The sequence below is a fragment of the Phoenix dactylifera genome, chromosome 13, assembly GCF_009389715.1.
Source record: "Phoenix dactylifera cultivar Barhee BC4 chromosome 13, palm_55x_up_171113_PBpolish2nd_filt_p, whole genome shotgun sequence".
In the NCBI taxonomy this organism is placed as follows: domain Eukaryota; kingdom Viridiplantae; phylum Streptophyta; class Magnoliopsida; order Arecales; family Arecaceae; genus Phoenix; species Phoenix dactylifera.
Genome location: NC_052404.1, coordinates 8,519,055 through 8,532,514, shown reverse-complemented (window position 1 = coordinate 8,532,514; position 13,460 = coordinate 8,519,055). Strand labels below are relative to the sequence as shown.

General features: G+C 37.9%; 1 protein-coding gene across 1 annotated transcript; it reads right to left on the bottom strand.

Moving 5' to 3' along the window:
* Positions 1 to 6,863: 6,863 nt before the first annotated feature.
* Positions 6,864 to 12,725, bottom strand: LOC103722180. The gene is made up of 3 exons (XM_008812642.4): positions 11,856 to 12,725; positions 8,162 to 8,434; positions 6,864 to 7,418 (listed from the first exon to the last, which is right to left on the bottom strand). The coding sequence occupies exons 1-3, from the start codon at positions 12,582 to 12,584 to the stop codon at positions 7,110 to 7,112; spliced, it is 1,311 nt and encodes a 436-aa protein (XP_008810864.2). The 5' UTR covers positions 12,585 to 12,725; the 3' UTR covers positions 6,864 to 7,109.
* Positions 12,726 to 13,460: the final 735 nt, after the last annotated feature.

The following is a 13,460-nucleotide window of genomic DNA, read 5'->3' as shown; positions in this document are numbered from 1 at the left end:
TGCATACAAACAACCTAGCTATCTCATAGCATCAAGATAATAGCATGTATTATCATTTGGTTAAACTGATTAAGGGTGGCTCTGATACCACTGTTAGGGTTTCCCAGTGCCCTAGGGCGCAGCGGAAGATACGGGATTATAAAATTTTCTTATAAAACCCATTATATGAAACCCTAATAAGCCAAGATCACCTTAATAGTATAACCAAATAATGTAGAAAATATAATCTTGGTATAGAAGAATACCTATCACGCTATATCCAATATGTCTGAAGATGTCCTAAGGTGCCCAAATGTTCACCCTTCGATGTTGATCCACACAGGAATTGGTTCAAGACTCTAGCTCCACCAAAACTTGATTCTAATTGTTCAATCCTTCCAAAGGATTTAATTGGCTGATTTTCCTTCACTTCTTCCTTTCTACCTCTAAAACATTCACTAGCCTTTTTGTCCTAAAGAAGACCCTCTTGTCTTGGGTTAGGACAAAAGAGAGAGGCTTGTAAGAAAGAAGGGATAAGGGAGAGAGAAGGAGAGGCTTTTTCTTGGATGATCTTTAGAACCCCAAGGCACCTCCTATTTATAAGAGATGGAGGGATGCATCATAAAGGGATGCATCCCATCCACACACCTCATCATGATGAGGCATGTGCCAAGAGATGCATCCCATCATGATGGGGTGCTAAGGAGAAGGGTGTATCAACTTCTTTCTCACATCTCCCTCTTAAATTCTGATGATCCAAGGGCCCAAATGCAGTGAACCAAAGCCAATGGTCCAGATCTAGGTGCCATCTAATGGTCCAGATCAAGACATCATCATCCAGGGTGCCATCCAATGGTCCAGAAGTAAGATGCCATCACCGATGGTCCAGATTCAGGCGCTGAGCAACGGTCCAGATCTTTCATCCAGAGAGCCATCCAGTGGTCCAGATTCAGGCGCTGAGCAACGGTCCAGATCTTTCATCCAGAGAGCCATCCAGTGGTCCAGATTCAGGCGCTAACCAGTGGACCAGATCCTTCATCCAGGAAGCCATCCAATGGTCCAGATGAAGGCGCCAACCAGTGGACCAGATCCTTCATCCAGGAAGCGATCCAATGGTCCAGAAGTGAAGGCCCTATCAAACCCAATCCAATTGGGTTTAACCAACTTAAAGAAAACATTAAACCTAATCAAATCAGGTCTAATTAAAGCCAAATGGGTTTCAACTCTTGGCTAACCCATATTAGGTCATGATCTAATCATATTAGATCAACCAAATCTAAGAATCATATTCGAATTTAATTTGAATCAGGAGCTAGGGTTTGCAACACGTGCTAGCATGTTCATCTTGCAAACATGATCTAATCCAATTAGACCCTTGATCAATTCCCTTGTGTGTGACCCATTGGGTTCCTTATCTTAGCCAGCAGTAGGTGCAGGTGCAAGTTGACCTAACCTGATTAGAATACCTCTAATCCAATTTAGGTTCAATTTAGTGCTAAACCTGACTTAGCAATCAGAACCTTTCTGATGCTTTGATCTAATCAAACTCTTTGATCCGATCAACCCACAAGACATGATTGACGTCTAGCAACGTATCATGTCTACCCGGAAGATGAGGAATGTATTGGACAAATCCAAACATACCCTTCAGTGGAAAGTTACTGTGCAATTCAATCCCTCAGTCATACTACATCCTGAATAAGTGCTCGAGTATGGATCAATATCAAACTCAATCACTTATTCATGTCTCTCTCAATCTTTTATATGATAATTCAAACAATGAAACATTAGAAACTCTTTCTAATATTCATTTTGCTTTGATCAAAGGCTTCGTGAATCATCATAAGATTAGAGTAAGTAGGATGTTACCTTCTCTTACTAGAAGTGACTGATTCCTTGTTGACCTACTCACAACCTTCGTACAAAATCCACCATATCCAGAATACCCCGTACACAACGCAATGTCGTGAATGAGGGTAAACCAAAATATAGCTTCAAGTGCACAAGGTACCATGGTGATCTCAGGTCTAAGGATCACTTGCACAACTCCCACTATGAGAACCATCTTTTGATAATTAAGTAAGAATCCATAAGATGTTCTCATGGCTGGTCATTTCAGTGAACTCATTCCTCTAATGAGCACCCACATCTTTGTATTAGTGTCTGACACAAGTGATTGTGAGATCAATCACCCTCTACATTGAGCATACATAAGATGTGCCAGTCTTTCCGGTAATATTGATCCCCGACTCAATATACCAATTTGACTGGGAATATTCTAAATTAGGATTTTAGGATTTTAGGTCTCACTGGTATAATCTCATCATAACCCTAAAATCAATGTCCTAATTTATGGGGTTCATCATCCAATAATAAAATAGATAAGCAGCAAATGATGAAACACAATGCCTTTATTGATATATATCGAGTGTCAAAGTACATGATTTGGAGGATTACAAAGAGAAACCCATCAAATGATTGGCTTATAGGGCATCTACTCTTTCAGGGAGGAGGAGGAAGCGGGCGCAGGGGGGAGGGGGGGAGGAAGACGAGGCGGAGGGGTGATGGGGGAGGCGGAGGAGGAGGAGGAGGAGGCGGAGGAGGAGGACGGGGAGGTGGGGGATGGGGAGGAGGAGGAGGAGGGGGAGGGGTGATGGGGGAGGCGGAGGAGGAGGAGGAGGCGGCAGTGAGGAGGAGGGGGAGGGGAGGAGGCGGCAGTGAGGCGGAGGAGGAGGAGGAGGAGGCAGTGAGGAGGAAGGGGGGGTGTACTGAGAAAATTTCAAGGGCAATATGGTAATTACACTAAAGGTTAGTTTGGGTATTTTTTTTTTGGTTTTTGGGGGGTGTCCTTAGCAATAGGGGGGGTGTATATAGAACCTCCCATTCCCACCTCATGGGAAAGTTACTTTCCCATAAAATATGGGAATCATATTCTCATGGAAATACAACTTTCTCATCTCTCTCCTTTGAAAACTCCAACCAAACAAGAGGCATCTCATTACTTTCCCGTTGACCACACTTTCTCTCCTTTTCCTGCAAACCAAACAAGCCCATAATTTGGGGTTTATCCCTGTCTATCCCTAGGATAAGTGGCAAACACATTGAGCTGTCGGGCAGGATAAGTCTATCCCTGTTTTCATCTCTCCCTTAACCCCAAAACCGAGTGTAATCTATACCTAAGGTCTCCAAGGATAATTGGAGAAAATGATAGTTAATTACTACCCTCAATTTGTGTTACATCATAGCTATGTAAATATTACTCAAAAATTAGTAATATTATATAACATGTTATTATTATTCTACTATAGTTAATAATTTAAACTAATTCATCACCTCAAAAAATTATCCAAACACATTCACTAATACAATGAACGAGGAATGGTGGGGTTTAGAAGGACAAACTTGTCCGGTTTCTGAAGAAATCACCTTTATCTCCAAAAAACATCCAAACAGTATTATGTTATCCTTGGTCTGCATCCAAACATTCAAGCAAGATTATTATAATTATTAGATGGAATAATCCCTTTCTTCCAAATACCAAACAAGGTTTATACTTAGTAAAGCCGGTGTAAACTGCACCGCGAATTAGCTTCTCTTATCCCTATTTTGCCTATCCCATTTCCAAACAGGGTCACTTATCCAAAAGCCATTAATTATAAAATTATTTCCATGATACTCATCTCTTTAGCTTTAGATTTCAGATTTCTAACAGCTAGAATGTGTAGCATGGAACTCTGCAGTATATATCTTGGAAGCATGCAAGGAGCTGACTGCATATCTCTCTATGTAAAGAGTTTAGAGTTGTGAGAAATATATATGGTAAAAAGTTATGATGATCTCAACTTGACGTTGAATAGGTTTCTTACAGCTCCTCACTAGTTTCTAGAGAAAATCTTGGAGCTGGCTTGGCTTTTCAGTGGTTCATGAAGAGTAAAATAAGGAGTGAAAAAAGTGAATGTTACTCCATACATACTTAGTAGAGATTTTTATTTCTCCAAGGGGAAAATATTAATTATGTAATATGATATGAAAAATCAGGTTTTATTTTCATTCATCTCTGCTTAGAACATATTGAAATACTATCATATCTATTCTTACGTTCGATCGTGAGAGATCTAAATCTATTCTTGAAGAGGTTAATAAGAGTATCAAGAGCTAAAATAGTACATCAAATAAAAGAAAAATCCTTGTTGGTGGTGTGATCATGTCATTAAGAGTTTCAGCATAGAGTGAACCCTCCACCTTACAATCTTGAGAATCCACCACCTATCTACTTATTTAGTTTAATAAGCAAAAGAAAATTCTCCAAGGAGGGTCCAATCCAAGGTTAAGGATTCTAACAAGCCAGCCCATTGATCTGTTTCCAAATATTAGAAACGGGTCGGGCTTCAGCTGGATCTGCTAAAATCTTTTTGATTTGGTAGGCTGAGACCCAAGGCCATTCCCTTCTCGGTTTTCAGATTCCAATAGACAATTAGACACTAACAAGGAGCAGAATTCTTTCCTAGATTCTAACTCTCAGCATCTTTATCTGTCCTGAAGTAGGATAAGCTCATGGCTGTGCTACCACCACTTAAGCATTTCTTCTTTTATTCCAAAGAAACATGTATCAAGTAACAACCATATCCTCTAATTTTTTGCAGAATATATCCTTCTACTACATTTGCACAGTTCATTGCTTTAGAGAATTTGGATTTGACTGGTTTTTTTGGAATCAATTTAAAAAAATATACTAGGATGCAATTTTTTTATAAGCTTTCATTGGAGCCTCCTTGATGGATGGAATGTTTCACTTTGAGGCATGCTTCTAACAAATTGTAGCAATGTTCCAAATGGCTTCTACAATATTCTTTCTAATGCTTTACCGTGCGATCCTTCAGAGTTTTTCCTGCATCCAACTCAATCCGAATCCAAGTGGCGGGATGACTGGATCGCCATGTGCTTCATTCTTGCAAGTTTTAATAGCTCTGGTGGTGTTGATTTGGCTTCACAATGTGAGAATTGCCTGCAAGAACACTCTAGATGCAAGACTGGATATTGTTTTCAGACAGAAACTGCCTGAGGTATGTCCTGGCATTGCCATTTATTAGTGATGTCTGTGACAAACAACACAAATTTCAAATCTATTGGATGTGCAAGGGGCACAGACAAATTTAATGACTGATATTTTTTAGCAAGCAATTCATGCTCCGTTGTCCATCAGATTCAGCTCTTAACCCAACTCTCACCTCTGGTGATTTGTTCTCTTTGAAGTTCTGAAAATTTAAAAGTGCCTATCCGACTTTCTTATATGAAGATTTAATAAAATTAGCTTCCAATAGCAGTCTGTTGGCATGAATTTTGATGTGCATTGCATTTTGAATTTTGGTATCTTGAAGTGATACTGTGACTATTTTTATTACTCAGAAGAATTCATTGATATTGAAATGTGTGGCACAATTTTCTCCCTGTTTTCTTTTCGTTGTTCATTTTTCTTTAATAAATACTATACGATCATTTTCTTGCAGATCCCAAAGCATGTTTTTGGAAAGATTGCCACCTGATTTGCCCATATTGGCCTTTTTATCTGTAATAGGAGATCCCTTGTGCCCATATTGCCATATCGCCTTGCTCGTTGGCGAGTTCAGGAATGGCCCATTGTGGAAATAAGGACCCTCAAAATCCTTGCCTTTGCGGAAAAGGAGACAGATCATCAGTCAGATGCTTTGCTGTATCAGTAGTTTTGCTTGAGATGCTTTGATCACTGATAGAACTTGAGGAAAAAAATTATCTATTGCTTGTGATTCCCGAACATTGGAATCAAATACTTTTCTGTTGAAACCATTTAAAGAAAACCTCTCGGTTGATGCAGCTATTAATAGTTAAAGATCAAATTAAGAAGGTTCAAAGCCAAGTGATTCCAAATTTCTGCTCTGCAGGAGCAAATAGATTCTTTCAGACGATGCAGCTGGTATATTTATAGTTAAGATTGAATGAAGAAAATCCTTCAGTGAAATTTTTCCAAATATATGTGCTCCGGGAGCAAATTAGCTCCAAAGAATGTCAAGATCGAGGGATTATTTTTAATAAACAACTACATGATTGGTCAGACTTGGAGTATGATTACAAGAGGTATCACAAATTAAATATACACGGCCGCTACAAAGAACAGACCAAGCAATTGCCTTTCACCTTGTTATGCAGAGTGAGACAAGACTGCCAATAATGTCTGGAGTTTCAAAAGGAAAACATAATTGTGTAGAGGCAGAGAGACGCTTATCTTAATGCCTTTTGTCTTGCAAAAAGTTTATCTTGTATTTATTTTCACCAAATGTGCATTCTCAAATGTTTTAGATGCCATGTTAAATTTATGCACAGCCAGTGAAGCAAACAGTAGCAGATTTGCTTGCAGGATAGAACAGAAACCATAGACAAGAAAAGACTAGTAGTATCAGTGGGGTCGAGATGTCAATATTGCAAGCTTGTTTGGCTCTCTAGATCCTAATGAAGATTAGACACAAAAATAATAAAAAATAATCAATCCCAAACATAAACTCAATGCTATGTTGCCTGTTCACATGAATTTTACTCACCTCTGAATATTTCTGTTACATGAAAGAATATTCATGATGCTTGTACCTTATCTGCAGGTTCGCACGTCTTACGCCCCTGCCGTTGTCATTGTTAGCTGGTGCTGCGCCACTTGTATCACACGGGCACATACAACTTGGATTGATCAGATCATGAAATCACAAGAAAGAAAACACGATATAGCACCATGCAGAACAAAACATTCTCTATTTTTTACCGCTGAAGATTTAGATTCATGGTGAGGTTAATGCTATATCTTTATTCAGGATTGCGTGAAAACATGAAAAGCTTAAGAAGTCGAAAAAAGCACAATATTAGGTGACCAAACTTATTTAAAGCTTTGAATGATTTAATGCCTCATGAGTGACAAGATCATTGTCTTAATGACAAGGATAAGGATAAGAAAAAAAAAAAAAACCCTTTCAAACTCCTCCGGCCTAAGCTTTTGTGATACGATCCGACATTCTGTTCTCTCCCAAAGGAGAATGTTGCTGTTTCATACCTGGGAAAAGAAAAGAAAAAAGAAGGGCACAAAAAGAATCAAAAGACACCCATCACTTCTACGAACTACCTTTCTCTAGCATCTTGGCCTCACGCTGTTTTCTTTCTTCCTCTTCAAGTGCTCTTTCTTTCTCCTCATGCTGCCTTCTTTCTGCCTCCTCTTGCTCTCTAATTGCATCTTCTTCCTCCTCCTTTTGATCAAGATCTTCAAACTCCTTTTCTGCAGCCATTGCTTTTACTATGGGGTCCCTTAGTTCAGATATCAACCCCCCACCAACTTGGTATTCTTGCTCATCCCCAATTAGAAACAGCCGCTGATCAGGCCCTGATGCCATTGGTATATCAACTGCAAGTAGTTTCATGTCGTACTGCACCAAAATATATTAATTTCAGGTTAAAATGTTATTATACAACTAAACATAGAGAACTCGAATATTTTACAGGCAATCTCTTCATTGAATGGATGACCAGTACTTTGTAGCGTATGATACAGGTTCAACTGGCACTAGTCAGAAATTGTTTGTCTAAACTGAATCCCTTCCAATGCAACCACCACCTGCCTCCCACTTTTGCGAAACACTTGATAAAGATGATGAAAGACTTAAACGAGCTTCCTTAAAGTTTAAAATATCCACACCCATCTCTTTAAAATCTTAATGCACTCTTTAGTAAAATAATCATATTTGGTGATTCCTTGTCCATTTTAAGGCATATGAAAAAAATAAAGGACAGAAAGAGCAATACTAAGGAATATGCATCTATATATCAGTCTAGACCCTCCACGTGGGATCCATATTCCCTTTAAAATTAACCTCTGTAAAGAAGTATAATCAGTGTGCAACAATAGGCAACAGAATAGAGGTCCCAATGAGCAGGCAATGGAAACAAATGCCTGCCTAACCAAATCAAAGACATTTAAAATCTAACTTCTCATTGATTCATAGATTTACTATTATTTGGTAATGTCTCAAGATAAATAAGATTCATAACTTAAACAGTCAGATGGATTTGATAGTCTGCTTAAATGGTTGTAAATAGAAGTTCGGTGGCAGAAATTCTAAATATTAATAGATTATTTTCTGTAAAGTGTTAGAGGGATGCATCAAGTTACCTGGCCTTTTTTTTTCTTGACCTCAACACTTACGAGTCCCCTCCTTTCAAATCCTTTGATGGGGAAAATGAGGAAACACCGTGCGTCACCAAACTTAAGCTTAAAGTTCTTTAGTTTAGGTCCACCTCCAGACATAACATATGCTCTCGCATCTGTCCCAGTTAGAGGGGCACCCATCACCTCGAGAATCCCAGCAGATGTGTTCAACTTTCTCATTGCCATTCTGTAAATTTTGTCCGGATTGATAGTAAATCTTGAACGAAGATACATACCCTAGAAAAAGCAAGAAGAAACTTAAATAAATGCTGGTGTCATGCTGCTATCGGGAAATGAAATATTTGCATCCAGAAATCTAGAATTTACATCTCATCATCTCAAGGTGTTACACAGAAAGGCCTGCATAAATTTGTTCATTCATACTTCTATAAGATCGAGAAACCCTAGGTTTCTTCCATGTAACAAAAATATTTTTTTCTTGCATTTATACTGGTACTTGAAGGCTCAAATTTTTGATGCCTAGGAAATATCAAAATACTTAACCACTATTACACAATGAGAAGGCCTAGCATATTCCTTGGAAAGTTACTTTAAAGTAATCAAATTTGGATCTACCAAAAACAGTATAAACCTCTAACATAAGTAATTTTAAAAGAATCACGAATCCCATCAGATTGCATATTGCTTATAAGACAGTGTTCCTCAACAATGAGAATAGAAGGAGAAATGAATAAATTTGTCATGTACACTATTAAGTAAGTTCATGTACCACGCAAGCTAAACCATCCATACTAAAAGCAAAGAAATAAGAAGACAAAGAGTTGCCAATGCTCCAGATACTTAATTGGTATGCAGATTTTTTTTTTTTGAGAAGAAAGATGGGCAAAGGCCATCAGAATTTCATTGAGATCATGAAATATAGTGAAGGTGGGATTTGTATCAACATCGAAAGACTTTACCAGCTTGGCAAGTTGGCACAACAATTTAAGATAAATTGAGAATTCAAATAATGCAGAAACCATGCATCAGGTAGACCAGTGTATAATGATAAAAGTACAAATGAAAATGGAAGGAAATGGGCATATGATGAGTGGGTCCAGGGAGCATATCTTCCTTTTGATTTTGGAGATCTGAAAGAGAGCCAATCATCCTTGGAGATCTCCAGCAAATAATGTGACCAATATTCCTTAGAACTAAGGGAGAAATATTTATGATTGATTAATATGTTAGCATACAACGTACATCCACTTCCATTAAAGTTTGATATCAGTGAGCCATCCAGAACTACTGGCACTTTTGAGTTTTTGATGAAGTTGGGGTAGTCTCTGGCATTTACTAGTCATTGAGTCCATGAAGGGGGTTGAACAAGGTTAGGTCATCGCCCAAAGCTTAGACATGAGCTAAGGAAGCCATGCTATACTAGCCTTTCAATATGTTGGTATTGTATTTCATTCTTTAAATGCAATATGTACCCAAATTCTTGCTAAGAAGGTCGATAAAATCTACAATTCAACTCAACTCAACTAAGCCAAATAAGAAAAGTTAGGGAAGAAATAACCAAATAAGAAAATTCTGGAGGAAAGAAATGTCATGAGGAGGTATGAAAGTGGAGGAAAAAGAAAAGAAACATACTGAGCATTATGACTCTGCAGTCAAACACAAGCAAGTGATAATTCACATTGTGCAAACATCCATGGAGACCATCATCATGTTCACTTTAACTTAGAATCAAATTCAGCATTTATATACTGGTTTTGAGTTGAATGTTAAAACCTATATAACAGGCTCATTGTATTAGGCCTTTCGAGTAAGGGAGACAATAATAGAAAGAGAGATGTTTCTACAAATTATATGCAAAGAAGTGGTTAAAGGATGTGGTACAGGAATGAGACAAAGGGAGACACTTGTGCAAATTGTATTAACAAATGTGTGGGTACTTAAGTTCCAGAAAGTGTGCCTGATATCGATGACAAGCATGCTAATAATGGCTAAAGAGCCCTCAACATACTAGCTCACATATCACCTTTCCCTCAGGTCTTTGCGGTGAGGTCTCATCTTGACCTGTGATTAGTCATCATGTAATCCAAACTTGACCCCAAAGGAGTTGCACCATTGTTTGGCCCTATTAGTTTGCCGTTTTTAACACCAAAGTCATCAATCAAGCTTCCAGTATTAGAGGCCCAACATAAAAATCAGAAGTTGAGACACCAGAAGCTTGAAACAATTGTCATGCACATCACATGCCAGTAGGGGTGATTACTTGAACTGTTATCAACCCTGGAATGTGTTTTCAGCTTTGGTTGATAGATGACACTCAAGAATGATAAGCAAAAGTCTTCAACAGCTCTTGTTGGCCGAGTCATTTGGTCTAGCCCAACCCTTTTTTTTTTGAATAAGCAAAAAAGTAGTAGCCACTATGAAGATAATTAGGAATAAAGAAAAATGGTTAGTATCATACAATTATCATGCAATCAACATGAGTACCGACAACGATAATATATTCTTTACAGAAATAGCATAAGGTCACATGAGATTGCAACTATTGGCCCATACCAATCCAGTACTAGCACTTGGTGCAGGCCGGTACAACACCCATTTATTATTTCTTAAAATGTTTTTAAATTTCGAGAATGTTAGGTCCTTTTTTCTGTTTCTTTATGTCAGCAAATCTTGACACATGCGCTAGGCTGCGGCTGATACGCCCAGCAGCACCAGCCCTTAAATAATTGATGACACCATAGCTTGTAATCAGGAGAGACATCATCCACTGCAATTGCACTGAGAGCAATCAGTGATCTATCAGCTCAGTAAGATGTCTTACTTTTCCTGCCTCTCCTCTCAAGGCAATATTTCAAAGCCTGAAATGTGAATGGTTGAAGTAGATCCAATTTCTTTTTCTCCAAATTACAATGAATGCACCATGCTTGCAGAAAACTGAAACAATGTAAGAGGACTCCCATCCCCAAGCTTAAAGTTAACCCATTGAGATCAGGAAAAACAAAGAAAGAAACAAAGAAAAGAGGAAGATAATGTTCCTAAATTTAACCATACCAAAAGATTACTGTAACGGAAACCCTGACACATTCACCTTTATCACCTTCTCACCCCTAAAAAAAAATCACCAAATAGTTCATCACTTTTTTGCCTTGTAGATGAAATATCACAATACTGAGCGAAGAAAATAGACCAACAGTATCTTCAAGTCAAATTGTACTGAGTGATGCTCTTAATTCAAGCTTCAATATATATTCCAGTGAAGCCATTTTACTGTAGCAGTATGATCTTTTGCTGAACACCTAGACTATCAAAGTAAACAACATGGGACAATAAGAGACCACCCCTGACTCATATTAACTGTACATGATATCAAATCTCATTTTAGACTCTTCTCACAATAACAAAAATTATCCATCATTGTGTAGAGTTCCTCAATCACTTTATCCATCTATATATTCCTCTATATCAAAGAAAAATCATGGATTGTATACACATAGAAATCCACATGTTCGTTAGACTTCTTTGTATCAAGCTTATATACGAAGCATATTTCTTTCAAGTCTTCAATACATTCATTGGCTGTGAGAATTTAAGCGTACCATGCCGTTAATGTTCTCTAACAAGGAAAAATATGCATAAATGTATAATTGATATTGTTTCAACACTTTCGGTAACACAATATGACAAACGAAGTACTCACAGCAAAAGCTACCATGGCAGTTGCCAAAGCGAGGAACCCATACTTCGCCATGCCTTCTGAAAGCCCCACAAAAGTGCTTGCAACTCCAAACATGATTCTCCAAAGTGCAATGCAGACGACTACCGCACCAGCCCCCATAAGAGCCAAGTAATTTCTCTTCCAAAATGCCTCAACTTGCAAGCCTACTGCCTCGCGATACCGCGAGAAAGCCGATGTAACAGCAGATAACGGCTTGTCGACCACCGATTTCCCAAAATTGCCATTAAATTTGACATACTTGAAACTCTTAAATGAGAAAAACCTGTACTTCAACTCATTCTCATTGATCCTGCCAAGCCCCTTGATCCCAGGAGAAAAAGATGGCAACTTGATAGGGATTCCGGAGCTCATATGCCTCGAATTCGAAAATCCAGATGGGAAATTCCCATAGGAGCAGTTCCTGCTGAAGCTATTGAGTTGTGGAGGGTACGCATTGAACTTCGGGGAGATCAAACGAGAAAAGATACCCTTCTGAAATGCGGGTTTGGAGAAAACCTCACCAAAATAAGCTCTTCTCCAGATTTCCGAGGGCGACGGATGATTGGAGGACAGATTGGATATCAGATGCCTGGAATTGAAGAACCTAGACTGGCCAACAAAAATGGGGTCCTGGGGCAAAGGCTTAGGATGGATTTCGTGGAAACAGAGCTTTTGGAATCCCTGGATGATTTGTTTGGAGGGCTTCGCCATTACAAGAGCCACGAGGGAATCGATCGAACGAACCGAGAGTTAGTGGTGGGTGGGCCGGAGGGAGGAGGAGAGAGGTCGAAGCCCGGATGGGCGTCTACCGGAGCTCGAAAGGTTAAGGCTGGTGGAGGAATTACTGTGGAAATTCCTGGATTACATTAAATTACTCTGAAGTCCTTCATATAGGAGCTTTCGGTGTCAACAATTTGCTGAATACAAGTTTTTTTTTTTTTTTTTACATACATACCCTCTGCATATTTAGATTGGCGTAAATATCCTTCCAAAAATAATATTTACATATGCATCATCATAAAATATTTATTTTGTATAAATAAATATTGTTTGAAGGCCGTATATATCTACACTATCTAACATCATTAAAAAAATTAACGATTTAAATTGAAATAATTAAAACATTCTTAACAAGTATACATTCAAAAAGAAACATTGATAAGGATATATATGTAAATAACAATTTTACAATAATATTTCTGCAATTTCATATATTTAGAAGGATATACATAAATTTATTAATTTTATTTTTCTTCTATTTCAACGTATTTTAATACTCAAATTAGTCTAGTGCATTCTTTTCAATTTTTTCTGTAAAAATATTTTTTTTTAAAAAAGATAAATAATAAAGAAAGTTATTGAAGTTCTTCACTAATCATAAGAGTATTGTACTTTATTTTTTTCAATTTATAACAACCATTACATTTTATTTAATCGAAAACAAACTTGTCATATTTATTGTTATACATACACATGTGAGGGCATGGATTAGAATATAAGAAAGAATGAGAATCTCTTAAAAGCACGTGATAGATTGTAATGATCAAACTTTAGTGCTGCTGTTATGCACATAGATGGAAGAGAATC